A 15,808-nucleotide genomic window follows, 5' to 3' on the forward strand; every position below is an offset into this window, starting at 1 on the left:
AAAAATCAACAATTCCTACAAAAATTGAAAGTAAATACTTATATTAAATTGTGAATAATATGATGAACAAAAAAGGACATTGTTGGTTAATAACATATTTGGTCCTTTTTGTATGTTCATTAAAAATATTATTGTTAGTGCATATATATCCGGCTTTTAATAATCTCATACTTGAGCTAGATACATTATGACAGTTGGCAGCCCTGGCTGAGTTGTATAATCACTGACAGCCCACTTTTAGGTTATATCAAAATTATTAAAAATTCCAGTAATAAATTATTAGACTAAATATTATAATGGCTGCTGCACAAACTAGAGGACTGGGAGGTTTGTTCAAGAAAGCCTGGAACGAAATCCCCGAAGTGGTTGGAAGTTCATTCATGGGAGTAATTGGTCTTGTTATGATTGGATACGGGATCAAAGAATATTATGCAAAGGATGGGGACAACAGAAAACACAAGATGCAATACACTGTAATCAGGCACGACGACCCCAGAGTTGCTAAAGTACATAAAGATTATTAAAATTATTGTATTATATATGTATGTAGCAGAGCTGTTTAAATAAATTGTTTCTATAAGTGTAGCTGTAATTAGTTGTTTTATTTATACTAATAACAACGTAAGTTTTAGGAATATAGAATAAGAAACTAGATTATAATAAAATCTTTTTAATAAATTTTTAGTTAATATAATTCTCTCTTTAGTAGATTTAATATTTATATGATACATAAAATAATTAAAAAAAAGATTTGACAATAAAAGAAACCTAGTAAATAAGAAAAAATTACATAAATATAATAGATCTGGTTATCCTTATATATACAGATAAAATGTTAACACCATGAAAAGAAGGGGCTTTTGTCTTGGAAGCGTTGGGTGAAATTGAAAAATCTTGATGTATGAGCCCCTTGAGACTTTTCGACAACGACCGCAGGCATCTGGACAAGTTGCACTGGTGATTTTCCGTCCTTTAGAGCTTGCGTCAAATTTAATATTTGGCCCCGCATCACTGAAAGTTGTCTTTCGAATAGGTTCCTATCAAAACCTTTATCTTGCTTAAAAAGTAAATATAAATCATCACATAGGTCCTGAAACAACAATTAATTAAGCAAATTAATAGGTATAAAATAATAACTGTAATGCAAACCTGTACAAAGTGCAGATCACTCAATAATGGCAAGACCAGATCCCTGGTCTCCTTACTGAAAGGAACTTTGGCCTGAGGCAACCAGGCCCAGTGGTATGGATATGCCCGCCAACTGTCGGGGTGTTTGTACGGGAACGCCAGACCGTTATCAATGGCCGCGATGCTGATCTCCGGCAACTGGACCATACTCCACTCAGTGGTGTCGGTTAGCTCCACCTGAACCATTTATTTAAATTGATTTACACTAGAAGTATTAAAATTACTTACGTGCGTCGCGGTGTTATTGATATTAACGGCGTTCCCGTTGGCTATCGTCGGTGGATCGTATTTGATCAGCCAGTTATCGTTGCCCCGGTCCGTATTTCGGATTATGTAGTCCAAAACGACGAGTCGTTCGAATTGTAGTTGAAACTGTTGCATGACCTGCGGAGGCAACGGCTCTATTTCGAACCTGCGCAACCAATAATCGGCGTCTTTGTAACCGTCGACGAATAATTGGAATGAACCACTCTAAAAACATAGCAATTAGTTGTCGATCTAATTAATGTACTTTTGATGTAGCACCTTCGGTGGAAGACTCATCCTATTAAATCTCAAACCGACGTTAGGAAATTGTTCCATAATCGCCCTTTTAACCCTAGCTTTTTGCCTATCTATCCTTAAATAATTGAACGTTTCCGAAACTAGTTTTACGACCTGAAACGAACATAATTTAATGCCGGGCTGTAATTATCAATTGTCTGATTTACTCTTGTTTTGGGTACGATGTTCAGATTGAGCTTAGCGTCGACGACGTACGCGGCGGCCTCCGATAAGTAGCCCTGATTTGGTATGAGGCAAGCGCGTCCGAAACAACAAGGGCAGCACAATTTGTGCATCCACTTCGTCCATTTCGGGTTCAGTCTGCCGTACGGCTCCTCGTCCTTTGGTTTAAACACAGCGATGATTTTCTAAACATACAACTTAACAATTACCATACTGCAACAATAATTCTATTCATTAAAATATTTATATTAATATTAATCTCATAAGTGGAAACTGGGGTTCACTTGGAAATATCGAAAATCTCTCATGACTATATCCGGCTTAATCATGTGTCCTTAAAATAGACACATGAATAACAAATTGTAGTGTTTGTTAAAATGTAGAGAGATAAGATAATTGACCATTACTCAACACACACACAGCAAATTATTAACTTTTAATGCACCAATTCGAATGATATCAATTTAACCAATTCACAAATTACGCACGAGAAATTACTATTATTTATAATTTTGATCACTCGCCAACAGAATGTGTGAATTTTAGTTTTATCCAAGTCAATTATAGTAAACAAATAAAATGCCAACAAGCCAAATTACTGTTAAACGTTAAAATTTCCATTAAATGACCCGTTTTCAATAAGCTATCGCACGATAGTGCACTTAGTATGCATAATATATATTTGTTTAAAACTATAGACAATGGATTCTAAAAATATCTCGGCAAGAGACAAGGCATAGTTTCGCGTGTGCTTATCACAGCATGATAAATATTGGGGAAGATTAAAATGCGAATATATTATAAATACTACAACCGTATTTTTAACAGTCCAACCTGTAAAAAGAAGTGTTAAAATGGATAAGTTTTTAGAATGAAAAGATATTTGCTATACATTGCAAAGATCAGAGAAATAGCACAATTAAAAAATATATTTAAATATTCTACTACTTTTTTTGCTTTTTTTATTGCTCATCTTATAAACGTATTTGGTTGGCCAAAGAAATGTAAATGTATTTACGTTTTTGTGTATCTATTTAACAATACTATTAATAGTTAGAATTTAGGAGGATTTATATTATTTTATTAAATAAATTCACATTCAGTAAGAAGAATGCTGCTCTCCAAGGAAGAGGAAATTAATAATTAACATGAAATATCAAGGTCTAAATATTGTTGATATATCTAAAAACGTATGATGCTTCCGAAAATTGGTTTATAATGCTCATTAATAAATGAAACAATACTCAAGTCAAAATACAATAAGAAAAGAAACTATTCTAAATAAAATATAAATTATTTTGATTGCATTTAAACCAGAGGTGTACGTTTCCTAATTAATACTAAGATAGTATTGTATATTTCTCTGACCACAACTGTAATTCGGTTTTGAAGTATAAGTAGTATATTAAAAGATATATTAAGAAGAATATTAAAAAAAAGTATTATATTAATTCATTAATAAAAACCAACAAAATAACAAAATATTTATTCTGTTAAAGAAGGACACAACTAAAAATAAAACTTTTTATTATATTATATGATAAAAGGGCAACAGTAACAAAACGCATCTCTATTTAGTAATCATAATTATAAATAATGTTATAAATCTCTCACACTTGGTTTTTGATTTATTTATCTTCAATTATGTTATTTCTTGTAATTTACTTAATTGTATTGATACGATGTGACAAGATATATAATAATTAATGAGAACTGTTCGAATTTCTCCAAAGGCACCGACTCGAACCTCTCGTCAGGCACCACCCCATCGAAATTCGGGTCGATGTGCGCTCGAAACCGCGAATTGCGACGTGAATTGTCGCAACCGTCTGCAGGTGTGCGAGCGTGGAACCTGCCCCATCCCTTCTGCCTCATGTCTGCTGCAATACTCACCCCCGACGGGTTCTTGACGAAATAGGAGCCGCTCGAGCCCTGCGATATCCTTTCGGGGAATATGCCATTGTCGATCGCGACCTCCGACTGCCACACGAGATCGCTGAAGGCGGGATCGTCTGCAAAAGGAATTAAGCAATTCAAACGATTCGTTAAACTGAGCCCGGTAAATGGTGAACTACATCCGTGTCGGACGGAGATTTCTGCTATGCTGGCCAACACCACGAAGTGCATTCACCAATTATTTGTTCTGTTAACTGACACTGACGTATTTAATGACAATATCCATTAAGGGGCACATTCATTGTAAAATTTTGAAAAATTGAAAAAAATTGTTTTACGTACTTCGATAGTCTATACCTTCATAAATAACACACTACAATTTCAAATGAACAACTCAAATAGTTTTTGAGTTACAGTCTTTCAAAGGAGTCGCTCAACAGTTATGTTTACTAAGGGGTTTACCAATAATAATGTTTGGGCTGTAATGATGAAAATATTTTAATTGATCTAAGTCATAGATATTGCATTATTTTTGTCAAAAATGTGAATTTTAATCAGGCAAGTTCGCGAGGCTTTAGGTTCAAGAATGCGGTTTCGTATATATCAATTCTGGGTCAGTGATTGAAAATTCATTTGAGATAAATAGAAGTTTAGTGACTGTGATGTGCCTTTTAAGTATCAGAATAAACGAGAATCAAGCCATCGAGATGCCTCGGTAGAGGGTCAAGAAGAGGAAGGTGAATTATAACGACCTAGAATAGCAGATTAGCTATAAATGTGATATTTAACTATTCATAACAAAGAAATCAATAATTTTATTTTTAAACACATTTTTCTCAAACCTATATTTTTCAAATTTGTTCCAGTTGTAACTGGAAGACAAATAATCGCTTAAATACTTTCTCCTTATTTTGTATGTTTCTCTGTACAATAACCCTCCAGTTTTTAGATTGCTTAAAAGATGTAATTATGGGAGGCCAAAAATCATCAATTAGACAGTGTTTCAAAGCTCTGTCATATTGTTAATTTATTTTTCTTTTACAGTCGTGGATAAAGGTAAAGATAATGCGGAGTTTAAAAATGTATATAAATTTTTTGAATTCAGCCACGGTGAAGGCCATAGTAACTACAGCACTGTATATTCGTTATACATATACAAATGTATTCTCCAAATTTCTGTGTTCCTTAAAGTGAAAATCTAAATATTATTATGATTTGAATATTTTTTGTAACTTTCCCTTTGTTATAAGCATAATAATTATCAAGACAGATTGTCTGAAACTCTATTTGTTGCTCAAAGACAATGGTTCATTATTTTCTGCTTATTTTGTATAAGATTTTCTGTACAATAAACCCCCAGTTTTTTAATAGCTTAAAAAATGTAATTTTGGGAGGCCAAAAATCATTAATATTCGATACTGTTGTTCAAATCTCTGCGATTTTGTTAAATTTAATTTTTTTTTTTTTTTCATTATCGTTGGTAAAGGTATAGACAATATCTTCTAGTTTAATATTATTATTTTTTTGGGCCATCACACGTAAATGTGTTTCAAATGAGCCAAAACTACGTAAGCAAAAAACACATTGTAAATTCAAAGGAAATTGTAAACGAGGACGTCGATTTCTAATGTTACATGCAGAAATTGATCCGTCCTTCAGAAAGTGCTAAATTCGATCCGAAAGCCAAAGACCAAATATTTCCGCATGCAGTAAACATAAAATCAATGACTATCTTAAAAATTAATCTTGTGACCTTAAAATATGAAAAAAATTAAATTGTCAATATTTTTGATTCAGATAATCTTCTTGATAATTATTGTACTTATAATAATGGTAAAATAAACAAAAAATATTCAAATCATAATTATTATTTTTATTACTTTAAAGTTTCATTTTAATGATATGGCCTAAAAAAGGTAGTCTTTGGGAATTCTTTTAAAGAAAACTACTGCATCAAATGTTTTAAAATTTGGAAAATACATTTGTGTATAAATAATGAGTATACATCAAAATTTCCAAATGAAAAAATTTAAATTTAACAATATGGCAGAGCTTTAAAAAACTGTGTCAAATTTGGAAGAAAATTTCATGATTTTTGTCCTTCCAAAATTATATCTTTTAAGCAATCGAAAAACTGGAGGATCTGTACAACAAGAAACATACCCAAAATAAGCAGAAAAAAAATTTAAATGAGACCGTATATTAAATGTAGTTTCGAGAAAAAGACATTAAAGATAAGCCCGTAAACGAAACTTTCGAACTGTTGAAGGACTATTCTATAGAAGGCTGTATCTCAAAAACTATTTGAGATATTCATTTGAAATTTTATTGTTATTTTTGAAGGTATAAACTTTCAAAGAGTGTGCCCTTTAATTTGTTACGAAAGAAGAGTAAAATTTTTGTTAAATCATTAATAAACTATTGAAAAATTTTTTAACAAAATTAATATATATTTTGAGTTTTGATTTTCTATAGAAAAATTGTGTAAAACTAAAAAGCTTACCTTATTTATTTTTATATCTATATAATTATTACCTTTACAATAGATGACCTATGTTTAAAACAATGAGTAATTAAAAGAATTTGCACTACTGTTTCACAAAGTTTCAAATTACTAAACGAAACCAGAACTGAAATAAAATGATTAATGGTCATATTTTAATCGCAGTAATTACTTGGTGAATAATGCGTTGTTACAATTTCATTATAATATACAAAATTAATAACAATAAAGTTAAATTTGTGAGGACACACAAATTATGCACATGACACATAAATAATTAAGCTTGTACAATGTATAACAGCGGCAACAACAAATTTTCTTTTGACAACTGACTTATCAGTGAAATAATTTAATAACCCAAATGACACATAAATAATTCATGACATGACAGTGTTAATGACAATTTACCTGGGAATTGATTGTAAGAGACATCAAGCCCTCCCAAAAGCGGCTGTGACTCTCTGTTGATGCCCGGTGAATCCAACGCTGACTCGAATGCGACTTCAGGAACTAATGGTACATCTTCGCCGTCGCTGCAAGAGGCTACCGACAAGGCACTGTGCACTTCGTTTTCCGTAACACTAGTGTTGACTAAAATTGGTACTGTTTCACTGGCACTCATCACCCGACTCAAGCACGCTTCCTCGCCAATCTTTTAGCATTTATAAATTTGTTGTTCTAACCTATTCGTGACTGTTACTAGCTAATGTATGTGTACTTCTAAAATCTCATGTTAATTGACTAGAATTTTTACTGGGCTTTTATGGATTTTAACAACTATTACGTTGTTTTTATTAACATCACAATAAATATTGTACTGTTTCGCACAGACAATGAATTGTCATCACATCATTTTAATAAGTATCGGTGACAGATGACAGCTCGAGGTCATTTAATTTACTTACGAACTGCGACGATTTAGTAAAACTAACTAATGTATATCGATTATTGGAGTATATTAATAAAATTTAATTATTTCAGAAATGTTTAACTGAAAAAGCGAACAGAATCAAAACGCGTTTACCGAACAACTCATACATTTTCAAGGTGTTTATTTATTAAAGAACCAGGGGCTTTCTGTCTGTTTGGTTGGCAATTGTTAGTACTGCCAACTTGTCGTGGTAAACGTCACAACCTGTTTATTCTTCTAGTTAACTTATTAAACTAAATCTTTTTAATTTTTAATATTGTCATCCATTAAATTTCCACAAATAAACAGGGATAACGTTAATTTTCTACAATGGCATCACTATTAATGTTATAGTAGTTCATTAGAATCAATTGGAGTAGTTACAACATCTCATTCTAACCAAACAAACCCGCTTTCAAAAATGGCAAGAAATTCAAAAACTGGTACGTTCTCACATTTGATTAAAATTAAATTATAATGATTTAAATTCAGTTTCAGCTGACGTCCTATGCGAATTTTTTGAAGTGGCGGTCCACAGTATACTGTACAATCGGAAAATCTATCCGGAGTCGATTTTCCAGCCGAAACGTAAGTACGGCGCAACAGTTTATCAATCCCTTCATCCAGAAATCAACGAATACATTAGCGAGTCTCTTAAGGCCGTCAATTATCACGCCAAGAAGGGTCGGTTACAAAAATTATTTGTTTGTTTCCATACTGATGATGTACTGCATGAGAAGTATATTATTGATGTGCTAGATTTAAAAGACTTTCTGGAAGCGTAAGTGTTACATACATTACATACTCATTGGATTAATTAATTTTAATTATAGTGATCCTTTTCTTGTTGATATGGAACAAGCATTTCGTGCGTTCTGTTTAAAAATTCACACATCAAACTATTATTTACAACCTTTGCCTGATGGGGCTAATTTTAGTATTAGGATTTTAACAACCACATATTCTAGTCTTGAGTTTAATCAAGAGCCTTCATTTGAGGTATAAAGCTTAAAAATTTATAATATTAATGTATTAGTTATTTGATTATGTTACAGAATTTTCCTTGGATTGAAATAAGTGATAAAGAATTTTGCGTCGAGTCTGGATGTATTGTTCCCATTTATACTATTGACAAGGATTTTTTAAAATTGCAAATTTATATTGAAAAGCCTGCAAATCCAGATTACTAATAATCTTATGTTAGTATATTATAGCTGTGATATATCTATTTTATAATTAATGTATAATGAAATATATTTTATAAAATTCACAAATAAACCTATTACATATAATAATATATGTGGTTTAACTAACTAATATCCACTTACTGAAAATTAGTGAAGATATTTGTTTGAATTTTATATAAATATGACAAATAGAATGGCAAAAAAAATAATTAATATGATTTTATTCGTAATTATCATAGGGCCAATAAGAAAGATCACAAAATACTAAATTAGTTTCTTTTTAAATTGAAAAAAAATCGTCAATAAGTTATTAAAAACTAAAATTCATTGTGAATGTTTTTAAACAGATTTGCATAATAGTAAAAGTACCAAATTTTACTGAAAATAGTAAAATCACGATGCGTATAAAATAAAGGGATCTTATATTAATAGTCTTTATAATTTCAGTTTAAATTAAATTTAATATATGTGTTTATATAATTTTTTTTTATTTATTCAAATTGTTAATGTCTAAATTTTCTAATAAACTATTTAAATTATTCTAACAAATATATAAGAAAGGGAAGAAAATTTGTTTATTTTATTTTACATACATACTCTTCTATATTTATATTCACTTTGTATAGTCAATTTAAATTTGAAAGAGATGTATGTTTTATTTAGAATTCGTCATTTAAAACAACACATTTTTTACACTTCAACAATTTCTAATTAAGAATAATTATTAATAATGTTATAACAATTATAAAGCGGTTGACATTGAATACTTTAACGGAGAAATTGGACCTCAGTTTAAAACATAAACTCCCATTTTTATTTATTAAGACAATATTTTAAAACAGTTGTAACACATCTGAATCAGTATCAGTTTAATATATTTTTACTCTCTGCTCATATAGAATGGATCTAACTTGTTTGACTTCATCTTTATCCTCTTTAATGAGAACTTTGTTATATTATTATAATTAAATTAAGCAGTTCATTAAATTAATTATACACGGTATCCGCTTAATATATTTTTACTCACTGCTCATATTGAATGGATCTAATTAGTTTGATTTCATCTTTATCCTCTTTAATGAGGCCTTTATTATTTTATTATTATTAAATTAAGCAGTTCATTAAATTAATTAATTAGTTTTATATTTACAAAAATTTATTATTATTGACATATTAATTTAAATAATTTACTGAATGACGATTTACGAAGAAAGAATATGTTCTTGTACTTCAAAATGGTATGAATATCAATAAATTTTTAATTAGTATAGGGCTGCATTTATTTAACGATAATTAACATTGCTATAATTTAAAATAGTTAAGACTTAAAGGACTAAATTATTATATACTTGTAAGTGTAAAAATGTATATTTAAATTTACAAGGTTGTCCAAATCTTATTTATTACTTTATAATATATTATTATTTAAACACTAATGCAATAACTAATAATAGAAACTAATTTTACATGTTGTTGAAGTATAGTAAAAATCATCGTCTCTGTAAAATTTCCAATAAAATACTTGAAAACCCCATATTAATATAAAATAAAATGCTGCAAATATGATATATGAAAATGTCTCTAGCAGTATTTATATTTGAATTCTTCTGCAATATATTTAACAAATTTTTATCCATCATCTATAATCTTCTTCCCGTTTGCATATGTAGACGATAAAAGCTTTTTGTCCACCTTCTTTTGACGAAATTTTCTGGACTTTGTATTTTGAAGTTGACACATGTATTTCACTTTTTGTTGATTAGATCTGTTGAAGATATCGATAAGTACACAATTTAATATTTTACACTTACATAAACTATATTCGAGAACTAATGGCATTTTACAAATAGGACAGTTTAATGAGTGACAGGTAAAAACAATAAACCAGCGTGTTATCATATAACTTTATTTTATTAATGGGTGGAATGACAATTGAGCCGAAATGGAATCGAAAATAAGAAAATATACTATGCACACACACATTGCACATAAGCAGAGATCATGCATTCCTTCATATTTTGATTTAAAGCTACTTATACGGGAATGATAATAATTTCTTGAGATTCAGTTTCATTGTATCCTAACACTTTGGTACATTGAGAAGTATAAAGTGAGCAAGCGATTTGATATTTTGTGAACACACAATTGTTATTTTCGTTTGTTCAGACATATGTTGGTTCTTTTTAAACACCTGTATTGCTTAACTTTTTAAAGTAGTGAAGAGATATGTTTTGCATTTAGATATAGCGCCAATTATTATCACTGTTTAAATTGACCAAGGAAGTTTGTATATTGACAGAAGTCTGTAATTATCTATCATCCATTAATACGTTTTACAATTAAGAATATATAAAATAAATTTGGTGTAATAAATAAACTGGGAAAATATAAAAATATAAATCATCTATCAATATCCATAGATTAAGACAATAAATTCCTAATAACAGTTAATTTTGTAATTTTTGACTAGAGAAGATGTTTTAGTTACACTTGCCAATTTTCAAAGACAATATAACAATAGATATACATAAGTACACCAGAATATTTTTAAAAATATATAAATATGACATGTACAGTAACTTATGTTTATAAAAATTGTTTGCCTTATAACTTAATAATAAAATTTGATATTTTAATGTTACAACTATATATATAAATCAAATTAAAATGGTCTTGTAAAGCAAAAACATTAAGGTATCGAATCAAATTCACCCGCTATTATCCTCGTCATCGTCTTCCTCCATTTCGTTGTTCAAACAGTCTAACTCCTTTTGCAAATCTATCAGTTGCTTTCTTAATTTTAGCGCCTTGCTCCTCAAATCCTTGTCGGTTTGTATCAAGTTTTGTATTTTAACCAAAGCCCTTTTAGACTGCGACTGATCAACTACATATCTAAGATACAACTCGTCCCAGAGAACCAAACTGACCGGAGCAACGCTCGGCCAAATCGGAGCTTTATTTGGATCGTACAACGGATTAAGCAACGAAGTTATTACTTCAGGCCGGTTCAAGTACGACCACAAACTGGTTGTTCTTTTTGCCAGCTGAAGATTGACTCTATCGCTCTCCGAATTGCCCAAGAACGTGCCGAATTGACTAAAGTAGGAGTGCTCAAACAGTAAGACCAGCATTTGAGTAGTGAACTCGAAACTGCACGGGAATTGATAATGTAATTGGTGAACGCAATCCAAAAACAACAAGAACGTTGGTTGTTGTCCTTTGGATCTTGATGAGGAGTAACAGAATTTCGAATGTCTGAGTTGGAACGGATGACCCGCTTGCAACCACTCTCGTTCTATTAAAGCTTGAAGTCCTATAAAATTTAATCTCTTTTAAAAAGGAAGTACTAATTTGATGAAAGAAGTTTACCTCTGACTGTTCTGCAGTCAGGATTAAGGATAACTTGGGCTAGAGATGTGAGAATGAGGGTCGAATCTAAGCCACTAGATCCATGCACTAAAACACTGGCACCATCTTTATCTAGACACTGGGCTACCAGGCAAGAAGCATTTAAGACGTTTTGTACGTTTGTTAGCCAATGGTTGCTTTCTAGACGTGATAACCATTTATCTGATGAACAGTTTGTGTCATTACATGCTAAAATATATATTATTAATAGTATACATATGTAGATAGTAACTGAACAATGTGATAAGTTTATTAAGAAAACAAATTATTATTATATATTGACAATTGTTTTAATTGTGATTTAAAAAATAAAACAGTTAGAAAACTATACAAACCATCAATTAGTTTGGCGAGATAATCTAAAACTGAACCATCACATTTAGAAATTTTATCCAAAGGCTTAAAAACCTTTTTCCATTGTGTGTAGTGCCCATCTGGTTCAGTTCCACCCCCTTTCCCTTTGCAATGACTAGTATAACTTGTACTCCTTGTATCAATTATATACCCTGTAAAATTTTATTTGAGTACAATTCAACTTGTCGCACTGGTATCAATTGAAACCTTTCTTGCATGACCCAAGAACAGTGTTTAAAATTTTCTCGTCAGCCCTGCACCTTCTATTGTTGTTGGTCAGTAAAGGCTGACTGCTCCTTAAAAGTATAGCACCATTATCATGTCTGTAACTTAAAAGTGGGAAACGCCCCCCATCCCTGAAACTGGCTGAAGCAATTATCACATCATCATCTATACTCTTTGGAACAATCAGAGTTCCACTGTATGAGGCACAAATAGCATAAGTTTTATTGACATGAGAAACCCTCCATTCATCACTGGCCAACAGTTTTGCAAACTCAATCTCTGGCTGAAACAGGGTGTAACCATCCTCTAAAATATTATACATGGGCCTATAAAAAAATGGGTAGAGTGATTCTGGTTTATCTAAATTGGAGAGGCGTTCAATTGAGGCGTAAATGTTATGGAATTCATCTGGGTTTGCAATATCCAATTGTAGTATGCGAAAGTCTTTGCATTTCAGGATTATGGAGCCCCCATATTGATTTGAGTTACCACCAGTCTGTTTTTTCTCAATAGCGTCTATGCATTGATGTAATAACTAAAATTTTAAGTCTATAAATAATTTGGTTCAATAGAATAGGCCTGAAATATGTTACCCATAGTTCTTGTACGTCCTCTTTCCTTGATGATAGAATTAAATGGTGACCTGTTACACAAAGAGTTCCATCAACTGGCTCGTGAAAGGGGCTATGAAGTATAACACCGTCTACTTTTGGAGTGGCTATATGTTCAGCAAATTCCATAATAATATTACTTGTAAAAATTATTGAGGTTATGTCGCAGAAAAGGAGGAACTTCCTTGTGAATGGCCCCACTAATTGGTTCGACTAAGTAATTAGAGCCATTAATTTCAATTGTGTGTTTATTGTTTCATTTTGTAGTTTTGTTTTGATTTTGAAATGAGACACAGTTTTTGGGAAGTTATGTATAGCCAACAATACTAAAATCACCAACATTACTATTCTGTAGGTTACCACTGCTGACTGAAAGAGATTTGTTGTTACTTTCTATATATTTATTATTTCATAATTTGATAATGGTTTGTTTATAAAATCTTGTTTATACTCTATTTTAATTTTATAAATCTACTTTTAATTTATTTTTTTCCTTTAGATTCAGTAAAATATAGAGCTTGTTTCAAGTTAATTAAGTTTAAATTATTCTTTATACTTCCAAATTGAATCTTTTTAAATGTGGACAATAACTTGTTTTGTTCCACACCAAAATAAAGTTTTGTAATTTTTTTCTTCTTCAATATTATTTATTATGAGTAAAGGCTTTTCTTAATTGAATCTTTGTATCAAGAGGGAGTTTATTAAATTAATAATTTAGTAATGGTGAGTAAATAAAAATACAAATGTGTTTCAATGTTTATATTGACGGTCAGAGTCAGCAAATGCAAACCGTCACTCCTGTGGAGCGGTCAGATTTGTAAGACATGTCGGACAATCGCTTTAATCGAACAGACCAAAGCCCATGTCGTCGTCTTCGCTCTCAGACTCCTCCTTCTTCTCTTCTTTCTTAGCGGCCGGGGCGGCGGCAGCTGGAGCTGCTGCTGCTGCTGGGGCGGCTGCGGCGAACTTGCTGGGATCCTAATAACAAATATCAAAAATTAGCATCATGTGGCTTACAAAATCCATCTGAATGAAACAAAGGGTTGTGTCAGAAAAAGTTTTGAATCATTAGTACTGCACACTGGTAGGTTCTGCTATTTCTAGCTCCAGTGTGTTCTCAGCACCTTATACGTCTGCGTAAAATCATCACGTTCATTAGTTAAAGCGTGATTATTCCAGTGAAATAAATGATTTTTACCTTGAGGTACTCCTTGATGGTGGTGGCTTCCTTGAATTCCACATCTGTAGCAGCAGCAATGGCCAAAAGGTTCTTGAATCCATTGGCAATGCTGTGTGGGGTGGAAGCAATGGTTGGGTATCCAATGCTCAAACAGACTGAAGCCAAGTTAGCAACACCAGCCAAGAATCTCTCCCTAAGATCTTCAGGCTTAATGTCCAGAATTGCTGGGGCGAAAATGGTGCCAGAATCGTAAACCTGTTCAACAATCAAACCGTACGAGAACGGAGAGATGTTCAACATGTTCAAAAGTGTGGCTTCGGAAGCTCCAACTTTGTCTCCGGGTTTCAAGATGTGCACATCGTTGATGATTTCAATCGTACCCTTGGAAATCTTGGTTGGGATGCTCAAAGCTTGGAAGAAAGATGTTTTTTCTGGACCCAAACCGGTGTTTTGCGCGGGGATGACAACGGGCAGCGGGGCGATGGCACCGGGACGAGCTGGGGCACGAACTTTGTTCTCCAACAGCTTGTCACGGACCTCAACGAGATCACCGCGGGTGAACACAAAGCCCACATTTCCCTTGATGTGAGGGAGAAGCTTTTCCAGGGCCGGATTGCGTTCAACATGACCCTTTATGGCTTTGCGCATCATGGTATTCTTTCCCATGAGTACGACGGCGGTTCCACGGAGGGAAATACGGATTTGCTGCATCTGCTTCGAACCGACATTGTCAGCACCAACGATGAAACACTTCGGGTAGTCTTCCAACAATTGCTGTAGAATAAAAACAACTAATCAACAACCACTCGTAACATAAAACAATCAAAGTATGTATCAAATTAATATCAGAAAGGTTTTTCCACAGATGCACTCCTAACACCAGTGGGTTCAGCTATTTCTAGCTCTGGCACGGAGTGCTTTGAGAGACGAAAAATATAAACATCATGATAATTTAAATATACTCAAATTGGTTACAATTTTTAACAATACTTACGATGAGTTTGGTGAAGTAGTTAGACTTCCAGGTTGCCTTGTCCTCCCTACCCATCGTTCTAGTGGTTAGGGACTCGTTATGAATTTAAGAACTGCAATAAAAACACAACATATGAACTTAACCTCCACAATCAATTACTTTTAAAAAACTACATAAACAGCGTAAAAAATGTATAAAATACATATTTACTAATAAAGTACGTTTAAATGAGATTATGGTACAACAATTAGATTTTATTAAAACGGAACGATTGTTGAGATAAATCGAAAATAAAAATCAACATACCTCGGCTATTATAACAAGCGAAATGAAAGAGGCGGATGCTCGATCGGTTACGTTTCACTTAGAAGATGGCGCTCTATGACGCGTGGATGAATTCAAATTTTAGCGCCAATTCACAAAAAATCAATTATACATAAATATTTTTTTTATTTAGAATTAAAATCTAAATTGTATCCATGTATGTATCCATGTACCTTTCAAACGCAATTTAAAATGAAAATTTAAATTGTACATTAACCTTTCCAACGCAATCTGAAATAAAATTCATATTATTATAAATAATATGAATATGAATTTACTAGTATTGTTAAATTTTATTATTCCAGTACAATATACATAATACA

The 15,808-nt window shown here is 31.9% G+C and overlaps 4 protein-coding genes across 4 annotated transcripts; 1 reads left to right on the forward strand and 3 right to left on the reverse strand.

Moving 5' to 3' along the window:
* Positions 1–654: 654 nt before the first annotated feature.
* On the reverse strand, positions 655–7,298 carry LOC109596115 (phosphatidylinositol 4-kinase type 2-alpha). Its single transcript, XM_020011572.2, has 7 exons — positions 6,722–7,298; positions 3,808–3,926; positions 1,899–2,099; positions 1,714–1,845; positions 1,417–1,659; positions 1,150–1,365; positions 655–1,090 (listed from the first exon to the last, which is right to left on the reverse strand). The coding sequence occupies exons 1-7, from the start codon at positions 6,933–6,935 to the stop codon at positions 836–838; spliced, it is 1,380 nt and encodes a 459-aa protein (XP_019867131.2). The 5' UTR covers positions 6,936–7,298; the 3' UTR covers positions 655–835.
* A 171-nt stretch (positions 7,299–7,469) lies between these two features.
* LOC109596109 (mitotic spindle assembly checkpoint protein MAD2B) lies at positions 7,470–8,518 on the forward strand. Its single transcript, XM_020011565.2, has 4 exons — positions 7,470–7,666; positions 7,716–8,004; positions 8,057–8,222; positions 8,279–8,518. The coding sequence occupies exons 1-4, from the start codon at positions 7,645–7,647 to the stop codon at positions 8,411–8,413; spliced, it is 612 nt and encodes a 203-aa protein (XP_019867124.1). The 5' UTR covers positions 7,470–7,644; the 3' UTR covers positions 8,414–8,518.
* Positions 8,519–10,300: 1,782 nt separating this feature from the next.
* LOC109596089 (myotubularin-related protein 9) lies at positions 10,301–13,334 on the reverse strand. Its single transcript, XM_020011539.2, has 5 exons — positions 12,991–13,334; positions 12,380–12,932; positions 12,154–12,324; positions 11,780–12,007; positions 10,301–11,723 (listed from the first exon to the last, which is right to left on the reverse strand). The coding sequence occupies exons 1-5, from the start codon at positions 13,135–13,137 to the stop codon at positions 11,119–11,121; spliced, it is 1,704 nt and encodes a 567-aa protein (XP_019867098.2). The 5' UTR covers positions 13,138–13,334; the 3' UTR covers positions 10,301–11,118.
* A 418-nt stretch (positions 13,335–13,752) lies between these two features.
* LOC109596079 (60S acidic ribosomal protein P0) lies at positions 13,753–15,488 on the reverse strand. Its single transcript, XM_020011531.2, has 4 exons — positions 15,468–15,488; positions 15,183–15,273; positions 14,207–14,962; positions 13,753–13,986 (listed from the first exon to the last, which is right to left on the reverse strand). The coding sequence occupies exons 2-4, from the start codon at positions 15,234–15,236 to the stop codon at positions 13,849–13,851; spliced, it is 948 nt and encodes a 315-aa protein (XP_019867090.1). The 5' UTR covers positions 15,237–15,273; positions 15,468–15,488; the 3' UTR covers positions 13,753–13,848.
* Between the last annotated feature and the right edge of the window lie 320 nt (positions 15,489–15,808).

This window comes from Aethina tumida, chromosome 4 (genome assembly GCF_024364675.1).
Source record: "Aethina tumida isolate Nest 87 chromosome 4, icAetTumi1.1, whole genome shotgun sequence".
In the NCBI taxonomy this organism is placed as follows: domain Eukaryota; kingdom Metazoa; phylum Arthropoda; class Insecta; order Coleoptera; family Nitidulidae; genus Aethina; species Aethina tumida.